At 45.3% G+C, this 13,445-nt stretch overlaps 1 protein-coding gene across 21 annotated transcripts in view; it reads left to right on the top strand.

The window, feature by feature from the left end:
• The first annotated feature begins 633 nt into the window (after window positions 1-633).
• CFAP20DC (CFAP20 domain containing) overlaps window positions 634-13,445 on the top strand; it is a 170,456-nt gene continuing 157,644 nt past the window's right edge. For 5 of the 21 annotated variants that reach the window (XR_012159748.1, XR_012159747.1, XR_012159749.1 and 2 more), the window contains exons 1-3: window positions 634-865; window positions 10,811-10,901; window positions 13,159-13,248. Coding sequence is in view for 17 of the 21 variants with exons in the window: in XM_073350927.1 (XP_073207028.1) it covers window positions 10,881-10,901; window positions 13,159-13,248 (111 nt within the window). In the remaining 4 variants the exon portion in view is untranslated. The remainder of the gene's footprint in view (window positions 866-10,810; window positions 10,902-13,158; window positions 13,249-13,445) is intronic. The other 16 variants (XM_073350938.1, XM_073350924.1, XM_073350934.1 and 13 more) reach the window with 7 other exon arrangements.

Below are 13,445 nucleotides of genomic sequence, written 5' to 3'. Positions count from 1 at the left end.
TCCAGTGGCCTGGAAACCCGCGACCCGACGACAGTCGCTCTCCGGCTCGCCACAGCACAACCGGGGCGGGCGGGGCGCAGCCCGCGGGGAGCCCGGGTCAGGAGCGGGCGAGCGGTTCGCGGACACCCCCGCGCCCCGGGCCTTGCGCGCGGGCCCAGGCAGCGTTCGGGGGGGGGCGGGCCCCCGCAGGCCGCCCCGCCACACGCGGGCACGAGGCCCCGCTGCGGGGCGCCGGCTCCCAACCGCCACCCGGGTCACGAGGGCCAAGTCCGCCCCGGGCCCGGGGATTCCCACCCCAGGCTCTCCCCTCCCGCGCAGCCAGCCCGCGCCGCCCACGGGTGGGGGGGGGGGGCAACGGCTGCAGTCACCCCGTGCTGGGCCTCCCCGCTAGGCTCCCCTTTCCCGGCCCGCCTCCTCTGCGGCCCCACCCTCGGCAGCCCCGCGGCGCGCCCAGCCCGCTCCCCGCCGCCCTTCCCTCAGCGGGCGCGGGGGCCACCGCCCTCGGCTGTGCCCGGCAGCGGGGCGGGGGCGGGGGCGCTGCCTGCGGGCCGAGCCAGGAATGAGGCGGAGGCTCGCCTGGCTGGGGGGGGGGGACGATGCTGGGGCCTATCGATAACTCGGCGATCACCCCCGCCCCCCGGCACGCGTCGCCGCACGCCGCCTGTGTAAACGGGCGGGCGGGCACGAGCGGCCTCAAGCTCCGCCCACCCCCGTCGCCGCGCGGAGACCGGGCCCTGGGCCGCGCAGGCGCAGCGCGTGAGCTCTGCCGTGGGCGCGGATTCCTCCGGGGCTGACGTGATTCCCCCAGGTGAGAGGCGAGCCCCGCAGGTGAGGGGCCCCGCCCCCCCCGCGCACACTCCTCCCGGTGAGAACCCCCCCGCAGGTGAAATGCTCCCCCCCCGCCAAGTGAGAACCCCCCCCTCGCAGGTGAAATGCTCCCCCCCTGCCAAGTGAGAACCCCCCCCTCGCAGGTGAAATGCTCCCCCCCCGCCAAGTGAGAACCCCCCCCGCAGATGAAATGCTCCCCCCCCGCCAAGTGAGAACCTCCCCCCGCAGGTGACGCGCTACCCCCCCGCCAAGTGAGAACCCCCCCCGCAGGTGAAATGCTCCCCCCCCGCCAAGTGAGAACCCCCCCGCAGATGAAATGCTCCCCCCCCGCCAAGTGAGAACCCCCCCCGCAGGTGACGCGCTCCCCCCCCGCCAAGTGAGAACCCCCCCCGCAGGTGAAATGCTCCCCCCCCGCCAAGTGAGAACCCCCCCGCAGATGAAATGCTCCCCCCCCGCCAAGTGAGAACCCCCCCCGCAGGTGAAATGCTCCCCCCCCGCCAAGTGAGAACCCCCCCCCGCAGGTGAAATGCTCCCCCCCCCGCCAAGTGAGAACCCCCCCCGCAGGTGAAATGCTCCCCCCCCGCCAAGTGAGAACCTCCCCCCGCAGGTGACGCGCTACCCCCCCGCCAAGTGAGAACCCCCCCCGCAGGTGAAATGCTCCCCCCCCGCCAAGTGAGAACCTCCCCCCGCAGGTGACGCGCTCTCCCCTCTCGCCCCCCACCCCCTCGCCAAGGGAGAACCTCCTGCAGGTGAAGCGCTCTCCCCTCTCGCCCCCCCCAAGTGATAACCCCCCCGCAGGTGACAAGCTCTCCCCTCTCGCCCCCCCGCCAAGTGAGAAATCCCCCCCCCCGCACACTCCCCCAGGTGAAGCACTCTTCCCTGTTACACACTCCCCCCAGTGCGGACCCCCGGCAGGTGATGCACTCTCCCCTCTCACACACCACACACACACACCCCCCCGCCAAGTGAGAACCCCCCACGGTGCGCTGCGTGCCCCCCCCCATGCACACGCCTGCAGATGAGACCCCCGGCAGGTGAAGCACTCTCCCCTTTCACACACTGCCCAGGTGAGAACCCCCCCGCAGGTGTGGTGCATGCCCCCCCCCCCATGCACACTCCCTCAGGTGAGAACCCCTGCCTTGTCACACACTCCCTCAGAGGAGACATTCTTCCCAGCTTCTCTCACACACTCCCCTATGTGAGACCCCCATCCCCTTCATACACTGCCCGGGTGAGAAACTTAGGTGAGATGCTTCCCCTCCCAGATACAGTGCCCCAGGTGAGATGCTCATGCACTCCCCAAGGTGAAACCCCCCTGCAGGTGAGACCTTGCTTGGTGCTGTCCTCTCTGTGCCCTCGCAATGGTCCCCACAGGTGAGCCCCTCCGAGCCCCTCTGTATTTCCCCACATGAGCAGTGGTGGTGGGGATATTAACCCTCCCTGACCTTGGATCTGGCCAGGCTGTGGTGGACAGGTAGTTCAGCTGTTCTTCAGTATTGCCATGGAAACGTATGTGCTTTGCCATTGCAAGGGGGTATTTTATAGGATGGCAGCCTGTCACAATTAACTGCAATGGCGGTGCCTTAAAATGTCATTGCTGTGTATCAGAACATCACTCTGTTGAAATGCGTGGTGAAGTGCTCTAAAATGTCTATTCCTTTATGGGGAGGGAGGCATGAATATAAAATATAGTTATCTAGTAAGTGAATAAAACATACAAACTAAAATATGGGATGACACCCCCATGCCAAAGAACCCAAAGAACTGTTATTGAAATGCATACGTCCAGTATGTACATGAGATAAACTCGAGCCATAATATTTGGATAAGGATCCAAAACTGTCCCCCCAAATTGGTGTTCAGCTCTGGGTTTTGCTTTGGGCTCCTCTCTAATTCGGTATTGCACTGTACAATGCTGAAAACAGACAAGGAGTGGTGTGTGGATGTTGGCAGTTTCTAGCTCCATGCTTATAGAATGCAGGATTTATATGATTCCTAAAAATCATATCAGTGATGGGAATGACAACCCAACCTATTGTATGCTGTTGCCTGAGCCAGGATTCTTCTCTGCTGTCTAGTCTTTGGTGCTTTATCCTGGTGTTAACGATGAGTCCAGGTTTTGTAGGAAACTTTGATGCTATAAATGTAATGAGTTAAACTTACTAGACTTATACAGTATGGATGACATCAAGCTATGTTCATTAAAATGTTTCATTTGCTGAAAAGTACAATAGCACTCATCTGAAAGCTTGAGTACTTTGTAGACAAAGGGACTCATTTATTATTGGTATTGGTGTTTGAGCTCATACGTAACATGTATTGCAAACAATTGTTCGTAGCTTTAACTTATAAAATAAACAGGTGTTTCATTGTTATATCCTGCAGTTTTCTGTAAAGACTATTTTTTACTTTGTTTTTATATTGAAACATGTTTCAGAGGAACAGCCGTGTTAGTCTGTATTCGCAAAAAGAAAAGGAGGACTTGTGGCACCTTAGAGACTAACCAATTTATTTGAGCATGAGCTTTCGTGAGCTACAGCTCACTTCATCAGATGTTTACCGTGGAAACTGCAGCAGACTTTATATACACACAGAAATCATGAAACAATACCTCCTCCCACCCCACTGTCCTGCTGGTAATAGCTTATCTAAAGTGATCAACAGGTGGGCCATTTCCAGCACAAATCCAGGTTTTCTCACCCTCCACCCCCCCACACAAATTCACTCTCCTGCTGGTGCTAGCCCATCCAAAGTGACAACTCTTTACATAATCAAGTCGGGCTATTTCCTGCATAGATCAAGGTTTTCTCACATCCCCCCCACCCCCATACACACACAAACTCACTCTCCTGCTGGTAATAGCTCATCTAAACTGACCATTCTCCAGGTTTAAATCCAAGTTAAACCAGAACATCTGGGGGGGGGGGTAGGAAAAAACAAGAGGAAACAGGCTACCTTGCATAATGACTTAGCCACTCCCAGTCTCTATTTAAGCCTAAATTAATAGTATCCAATTTGCAAATGAATATTGAAACATTGATAGTCTTGGTGTGGGTAAAAAAGGATATTAATATACATCTGATATGTTAACTTGTATTTTGAGAAAATATATAGCAATGTGATGGACCTCGTTTTAAATATTCAGTATGTAGACTTCATTTGTCTAGAAGATGTTAAAACCTTTCATCTATGATTAACTGCTTTCTCTGTTGTGTTCCAGCCTATCATAAATCAGCATTAACTTTAGGACTGTTATGCTGAGTTATATGTATTAACAGTCTTATACTAAAGTCTCCTTTCCCTGTCAAAAGTACTAGCTACAAATTAACTTTGTAGCATATCTTCAACAAATACTGTTTACGAAATTCTAGAACCCCAATCTTCCAAACACATGCACATAACTTTACTCTTGTGAATACCCCTATGGAAGTCAATGGGACTGCTCATATGAATCAAGTTAAGCATGTACATATGTGTTTACAGGATTGTGGTATGAGTCCCCACCCACATATCCAAACCCCTGCTGCAGAAATCATGGAGATCACAGACAGTCACAGAATCCATGACCTCCGTGACAGACTCGCAGCCTTACCAATGAGATACGGAATTCATTTCTTGCACGTAAATGGTGACAGATCATAAAACTAAGATTATGTGGCAAAAGTTCTGACGTAAAGAGTAAATAGTAGGGGAAATGCCATCGGTGTTGGATAGAGATATATTTGGGTCTAAAATGGTGGTGGTGGATGAAGGTAATGAGGGACCCTAGGGTATATACTGTTACGTTGGAGTGAGTAGAAAAAAGAAAAGGAGTACTTGTGGCACATTAGAGACTAACCAATTTATTTGAGCATGAGCTTTCATGAGCTACAGCTCACTTCATCGGATGCATACTATGGAAAGTACAGAAGATCTTTTTATACACACAAACCATGAAAAAATGGGTGTTTACCACTACAAAAGGTTTTCTCTCCCCCCACAAACCCACTCTCCTGCTGTTAATAGCTTATCTAAAGTGATCACTCTCTTCAAACTTCAAAACCAGACTCCAGGGAGAAACTGTTGAATTGGAATTCATTTCCAAATTGGATACTATTAACTCAGGCTTGAATAGAGACTGGGAGTGGCTAAGTCATTATGCAAGGTAACCTATTTCCCCTTGTTTCCACAGTATGCATCCGATGAAGTGAGCTGTAGCTCATGAAAGCTTAGGCTCAAATAAATTGGTTAGTCTCTAAGGTGCCACAAGTACTCCTTTTCTTTTTGCGAATACAGACTAACACGGCTGTTACTCTGAAACCTGTTGGAGTGAGTGAATCAGGCCATGACAGCAGAGTTTTAGAGGGCTCCCTGCAGTGCCATAGGGCCTGTGAGACCTGATCCCTGCAGTCAAAAGATGCAGGTGGGAGAGTCTATGGTCTCAATAGGGCAAAGCAGAGACCCACAGCCAGGGCTGCGAGGAGGAGGATGACAACAAGCCCCTGGCTCTGGGGGAGGCCACCCACTGCTCTATGGCTCCTACACTATCAATATCCAAATAAAATCTGTCTCCCCCATGCCATTCAGATAAATGGGAGTATGCTGTATTTTGTTTTACGGTGTGGAAAGAATTGTGAAACTAATGATTTTTTTAAAAAGTTAGTGTGCAGATCAGGAGCACTGTAAAATAAGTCCTAGTAGGGAAAATGAATACATCTTATAGTGTGACATAATTTTATAACTGCCTTCCTGATAGTCTATCATTGACTTTGATGCTGCAGATTCTGTGTCCCCAGTTGGACAGATGCACTATACTAAAAGTACATGCTGTAGGGCAATAAAATAAGAATTTTGATCCCTGGTTGAAAAATGAGAGAATACTTCTTTTTTTATAGCATTCTATAAAGGTGTTTGTTTATTTGAAAAAAATTTTAAAAACTGGAGGACTTTAAATTTCAAGATACCGTAGTTTTTCCAAAAACTCTAGTCTATCTGGATTTTAAGCATTTTTGTCGGTCCAAAAATTAAGATTTTTTTGAGAGGTGTGGGGATGAAAGAAGGTGCAAATCTCAATTTTCCTAGAATGTTCTGCTTAAAGCATATATTATCATAACTCAGACAGTTCCATTAACTGTTGCGTTTCAATCCTTGCAATGCATGAATGTCATGCCCAATATAGGACTATAGTATGGAAACCCATCTGGGAAAGTCTTATGTTCCACTAGTGTTTGCAGTGCAGTTGTATCTGTGTTGGTCCCAGGATATTAGAGACTAATGACATTTAGTGCCTCACAGATGTGCCACTTAGTATTATCATAGTATGTACGCTATAAAAAAATTGTCATTCATTTTATGTTTAGTATCTCCAATAGCTACCAATCCTCATGCAGAAAATAAAATTAATTGTAGTCTTTTCTATTAAGTTAATGCAAGCACTCAAAATATTACAAGTAGGTAATATATAAGCAAAATGTATTGCAGTATGTTCCTCTGTATATTTATATTTTAGAAAAAACTATCATTTCATTTATATGTTCACAGCAATAATAAAGCTGTGTGAGATGAGTGAGTTTATGTAGTTTGGCCAGACACAAGTTTGCTTGCTCTACTTGGGTGTGATCTGACTTCCACTGAAGTAAGTGACAAGACTCCTTTTATTAATTAGGACCAGCATAGTTGTTAGGTTTTTTTGGCAACTCCATGTGACGTTATTCAAATTATGTAATGAGCTAATTTGCATATTGCTAAATCTCAGCTTTAAAAAATTCTGTGGATTTAGTACTGGTGAAAGGCATTAGTTTCATCCCTAGCAAATGAAATCTTCTGTTTCTCTGCACAGCAAGCTTCCAACCCACACTGCCCTTCCAGCTTGCCTTAACCTGGATATGGGGGAAACTTCCTCTAGGTCCAACTGGGGTAGCCTCATCTCCATGGCCTTTGCAGTTCTTAACCTCAGTTGAGTCTGACAATCAGTGGAATGTGCAGTGGGGAGTTTATGGATGTAGGAGCTGGAAATGAGACCCACCAACCTCATCTTGTAGAGTAGTCACCAGATATCCATTAGATAGAAACAACTTTCAAGCTCTACAGAGCGCTAGGCTGGATTTAAACTGGTGGCTTGCAGGTGAAAGACTCTTTAGTTCATTAAAAGTGAGTATTCTGGTGCCCCAGTAAGTGCTGACTTAAAAGAAGTGAAGGAACATCAAATTTGCAAAGACAAGCATCAGAATTAGGGTTATCTGGGGTATCTTAATTCTGCCCCTTGTGTATCTGCCTCATGATACAATCTTTAATTACATAAGAACAGCCATACTGGGTCAGACCAACGGTCCATCTAACCCAGTATCCTGTCTTCCAACAGTGGCCAATGCCAGGTGCCCCAGAGGGAATGAACAGGCAATCATCAAGTGATCCATCCCCTGTCGCCCATTCCCAGCTTCTGGCAAACAGAGGCTAGGGACACCATCCCTGCCTATCCTGGCTAATAGCTATTGATGGACCTATCCTCCATGAATTTATCTAGGTGTGTATATATATGTATATATATATAAAAGATAAATTCATAATCATCACATGCTGTATTTTTCTCTGCATGAGTCATCAGCAGAGTTTGAACTAGGACTTTAGATCTACGACACAGACCTCTTGCGCTTGAGCAGTTGCTAAAAAATTAACTGGTAGCAGAAGTAGGTTATTATCCTCTATGTGGATCAGTTCCCAGAGCAGGAGAAGACACTTTGTCTGTGCGTTACACCTCTATTTGTGAGACAGTAGTGAAGTACTAAGTATAATGATTCCTAGGTTCTGATTCTGGCTCTGGGAGCAAAGTATGGTCTACTGGTTACAGCTGTGCTTGCAGACAGTATACCCAACCACATTGCTAACTAGCTTTGGCACGTTCGTTCTGAAAAGTAGAATGGCAAAGGGGATGAAATTTGAGTCCTTTATATTATAGACCAGAGTTCTGTTCCAAGGTGCATAAGACCATGTTCATCGGTAAGGGTGGTGAACAGCAAAAATATTAACAGCACTCTATGGAAGAAATGAGACAAGAACTCCAGGTATTTGGATTTGCAGTCTAGTGCAACTTCCCCCTACACCATTTTTTTTTTTATTAGGGGCTCTCTGCCTTACATATCTGTGTGTGACATTTTCCCAGAAATGCTGGAAGGCCTGACAGAAGTGCCAAATGACACTTGGCCAATCTGGTCCTGATCTTTTGAAGCTGCAAGCCTGTGTAAAAGGGCTTTGGTCTGACAAAAACAAAACACAGCAACAGCAACTCAAACCCTTGGGTGATGGAATCCTCAGCCCCAGACTGACAGGGTGCCTGCACATCTGGGTCACAATAATAAGTACATTATAAATACTTACTGTAAGAGGACATAACCTGTGCTATCGCCCTTTCACCACCTGCTTTTCATGTGAATTTTGGTTCAATGGATCAGCACATTGATCACTGTAAGATTTGCTTCAAAGTACGGTATTCTTGGCTAAGGAATGATTTGTGGAATGTTGAACATTCTTCTGGTTTAAAAGCCCCGAATAATAGCAAAGATGAGATCTGAATAGAGGAAAATAAAAATTAGAGCAATAACATTTTCCAGAAATTGTTAATGTACTGCCAGACTACTTTATTTATAGAACAAAGAAATAGTATACTGCTTTCAAACTTGTAAAATGACTAATTCATGGTTGTCAATTGTTACTTAATATAGTTATTAATGTGCCTTTCTTAAATAATTATACCAGTTACACTATCTGTTTCAGTTTCTTTTACTGACAGATAACTTGGTTGTAACAAATAGTGTGGTTTACAGTATGATACAAGCTATGCATCAAAATACTAGTAGACAGTATTGAATCAATAAAATTAAAATATTAATCAGTTAGCTCTCTAAGGCCCTGATTCTGCAAACATGTATGTGAGTAATTTTACCCATGGAACAACTAGTGCATAAGTGTATGAAAGATCAGGGCATACATTTACTAATTCACCCAGAGTTATGTACCATTTTATAACATGTAAAGCTTTTAAATGCTTTTCAGTTCTGAAAGATCAATATTTTGTTGAAGCTAGTTCTTAAGATAAATGGTACGTGTGATTTGGAGAGATGCTAACCGTCCCTAATTTTCTGTAATCCTGATTTTTACATGTAATTACTAATCCAGGCTTATTCTACTATTTTTCAAGCATGCGCACACATACAGAGTATATAAAAATCTGTATGTCACTCGCCACCACTTGGGTCTGACAAACACAGCAAAGAGTGCCACGGCCATGGGGGGCATTATTTTCTACCACCTCTATGGCACACGCACAGATTGCAATGAGGGTCTGATAGGAGGCAAGCTACAGCAATTTTGAATGGGTTGGAGTGCTGCTGGATTCATCTCCCAAGCCACAGGCTGCATGTTGCACTTTGTCCCGTGTGGACCCTGCTGGCATGCTGTAAGTACCTAGAGTATGTTCACGTAGTCCATTAGTGTCCATGCAGCCTCTAGCTTGCTGCCTGTCAGATCTTCATTGCACATTCTGGGGGAGAGGAGAGCATGAAGGGGCAGGAGGAGGCAGCGGTGGAGGAGAAGAAGAGGAGGAGGATCATCTTGGGAAGGGGGTCAGACCTGGGACTGTTCAAGGAAATTTAAGGCCATATTTGGCATAAGAGGGCAGCATTCCTGGGGCCAAGCTTTCCCTTCTCCCTGTTTGGGGGTGGGGGTCAGGGATGAAATGAGGGGTGAGGACTAAGGAGCCAAGTCCCCCTACTCCTTGTCCATGGATAGCAAAAAGACTGGGGGGAAGGGGGTAGAGAGAGAGAGAGAGCCTGGTTTCTGTGTGTAGGGGGAAGGAGAGGGAGAGAGAGGGCCAACCAAGATCCCTAATTCTTTTCATAATCATGCTTAAACATCTCAGACATGTATGGCATCTCTGAGTTTGCTGGTAGGCATGTTATTTTGGTCCACTAACAGAACAGTTTCAGGATCTAAGGAAATATCACCATGTCCAAGATCATCTTAATTCTCTGAAGTATTCCATCCCTGAATTTAAGCACAAATGGACATTGCCAAAAGGTATACACTGTAGGCATAGTCCTGCAACAGTGCCCCTGTGAGTTGGTGAGTACTCTCCACTCCCACAGTGAGGGAACTTGCCACCTCCTGGGATTGGGTTCTAGATTAGCATTTAGGGCTTAAACCTGCAGGTGCGGAGCATCTTTTGAGAAGTGCAGGGTACTCTCTGTTCCCACTGAAGTCAATGGGGGCAGTGGGCACTCAGCACCTATTTGGAGGTGCTTGGGTGTTCGCAGAATCAAACCCTTAATTCACCATAATCCTGATTCTCCCAAGGTGCAACACATCCTTAGTTCTCATTGGCTTCAGCATGCCTCTAGAAAGGCACCTCTGCCATATCATTTGGTTTGATACTTACACTAGCTATCCTGAATGTAGAGTGATGAAATTTTTAAAAAAGTAACTTGTGGAATAAGTCTCTGCCTCACATCTCTGGTTGAAAATGAGGTTTCCATTATATGTATTCCATAAATTTCTGTTTTTGTGTTAAAGTCAAAGCTCTTGTTTAATGGATTTTTAACCTTTTCCAGTGAACAGTTGGTAGCAGTGAGAAATAAACAATATATGTTGAAGATAGTATATATTTACTCATCAAACCTTTCTGAAGATTTTAAAAAGACAAGTGGATCCTCCTTTCTTAAAAATAAAGGCTAGGGATAGAGTGGCCATTTTAACTGGGTATATCTGGAAGGTCAGGTTGAATGGTGGTTATGTAAAGAAACATTGCTCAAGAGACACCAACAGTATAAATCAGTTTTCTAATCTTAATTCCTTTGTGGTAGTTTTTTATGCTGAAGAGTTACAAGTTTGCTGTAATGAACAGTATTTTAGAAATGTGCTAATTGACTTTTAAAACATGGATTCCTACTTGATTATAGGACGACTTTTTTGGTGGAATAATGTTTAACAATAAAATCTCTTGTATTTTCAGCAACATCTGTAAGTCTTTATTACTCACTGGGGTGCTGACATTATTTTCGAACTGCGAAATATCTGCAAGAATGTTCAGAAACGAGTATCAGGTAAAGCAGAAATTGCTATTTTTTTTACTTCCTTTCATTTACGTCTTCCAAAGCTGAAACGCAAACACCCTTGATGTTGAAACCTTCTTAGGTGTTTAATTGGTCAATATTTTCTAAACCTTATTTGCAAATATAGAAATAATAATTAATTTTTGCAAATAATATCAGATACAAACACACCCAAGTTTGTTTTTTCAAAAACTTTAGTACCTGTCTGAGATCTTGATCGTTCAGTCCTTTAATCTGTGAGTAGATCTATTGACTTCAAGTTACCAGTGCAGTGGGTTTTGTTTGTTCCTTGTTTCCTCCATCGTGGAGGAAATCTGGATCACTTGGTAAACTAGGTGCAGGCAAAAAATCTGTGTTATATTATGACTAAATGTAAATGCGTACATCTAGGAACAAAGAGTGTAGGCCATACATACAGAATGGGGAACCGTATCATGGGAAGCAATGACTGAAGATGATTGGGGGTGAGGATCATGGTGCATAATCATATGAACATGAGCTCCCAATGTGACGCTGTGGCCAAAAGTGCTAATGCAATCCTGGGATGCATCAACACAGGAATCTTGAGTAGGGCTTGTTTTGCCTCTGTATTTGACACTGGTGTGATAGCGCTGGAATACTGTGTCCAGTTCTGGTGTCCACAATTCAAGGATGTTGATAAATTGGAGAGGGTTCAGAGGAGTCACAAGAATGATGAAAGGATTAGAAAACCTGCCTTATAGTTATAGAGCTTAAATCTATTTAGTTTAACAAAGAGAAAGTTAAGGGGTGACTTGATTACAGTCTATAAGTATCTATATGGAGAGCAAATAATTGATAATGGGCTCTTCAGTCTAGCAGAGAAAGGTGTAAAAATCTGTCCAATCGCTGGAAGCTCAAGCTAGACACATTCAGACTGGAAATAAGGTATACATTTTTAACAATGCGGGTCATTAACCACTGGAACAATTTCCCAAGGGTCGTGGTAGATTCTCCATCACTGACCATTTTTAAATCAAGATTGGATGTTTTTCTAAAATATATGCTCTAGGAATTTGGAGGGGGCAGGTCTGTCACCTATTATGCAGGAGGTCATAGTAGATGATCACAGTGGTCTTTGTGCCCTTGGAATTTATGAATATCTGAAATGGGCCCTTAATTACTAAACTCAGTTAAAGTGCAAAAGTGGCATCTCAAAAACCCTCAGTAAAGTTCTGTTATGATTCATGATGGATGAAATATTGAAAAATCAAAAATCGACTGCATTGGCTACATCTCTTTACTAGAAATTAATAGATATTCTTCTGTTTAGCTGAGCATTATTCAGAAAATCCTTTTAGGGTGATGTGGCAGGGCAGGGGTAAACCCCTTTAAGGCCCTGCCAAAATGCTGGCTGCAGCCTGCTCTCTGGCCAGGAGGCCAGGGGTAGAGACACAGTACAGGTATTCAGCAGGGACCCCAGCTGCAAGCCCTAACAAGGGCTGGCTCCGAGGAACACATTAAGCTAAGTACTGACAGCTGGGCTGAGGCACAAGAGGGCTATAAAAGCCCTGGGAAAACCTCAGCATGGGGGGCTAGCCTGGGAGGAGACAGGAGGGTGGTATCACTGTCTCCTTACCAAAGAAGGAAGCCTCAAAAGCCAGGAGGCCCTGGGGAGGGTCTGTGGAGCACTAGCTGTTGAGGGATCGGGGAACTGCACGAACACTGTAAATAAAAACACTTGGGTGATCCAGCAAAAAAAGGTGTGGAAGATTCTTTATTATACCAGCCTAAACACAGGGCGCAGGCTCAAATGGGAGGAAGCCTGTGGAGACAGGTGAGTTGCAGAAATAAAACACATGAAAATAATAGCCATTCACCTCTTGCATGTTTTTAATATTTTTTACATGCCATGTTTAAGAATTTGGTGGGGGGTTTTTTGTTTGCTTGTTTAGTTTTTTGCTTGCATGTAAAGAAAGGACAATGGTAAAAACATATCCTATTTCCTTTACCAAAGAAAGTAGTGTTGTAAGGAAGCATGGACTCTGATGCTGCAGTAAAATCAGACTATGAAGTCAAGAGTGCCATTTGTTGATTGTGTATATAAATAAATAAAAAGAAATATATGGTGGTGGTTGACTGTGGTCAATAATATTTATATTAACCAGAGTTAACTATTGTTTCATGAGCATTTGCTCTGACCTACTCGGATTTAGCAAACTGTGCTCATTGATGATGCTATGCTCAACACCTGCCTAGAGTGACGTATCCTTAAACAATTTTATCACAGGGTGGCCCATTTGTTGAAATATTCAGTGCTCAAGGCAAGAATCCAGGAGCAAAATGGAAGATCTATGGCAGTCCATCAGCAATTTGGAAAGTAAGTTTTATGGAGGACTTATAAGACCTGAAGTATAAACCGTGGAAAAAAGTACATGAAGCTTAAAATTAGAAGGTAATGAGGGCTTTGACCTGACTATGGAAAAGTTGTCACTTGCAGTTCTGTCACCATAACAGAATAAATGACCACTTAAATTAGCACTTTATGCCTGCTTGCAAACTGGATTGGTCACAGCT

Source organism: Lepidochelys kempii, chromosome 7 (assembly GCF_965140265.1).
Source record: "Lepidochelys kempii isolate rLepKem1 chromosome 7, rLepKem1.hap2, whole genome shotgun sequence".
Taxonomy (NCBI): domain Eukaryota; kingdom Metazoa; phylum Chordata; order Testudines; family Cheloniidae; genus Lepidochelys; species Lepidochelys kempii.
Note: the sequence above shows the minus strand (reverse complement) of the source record. Positions and strands in the feature narration are given on the sequence as shown.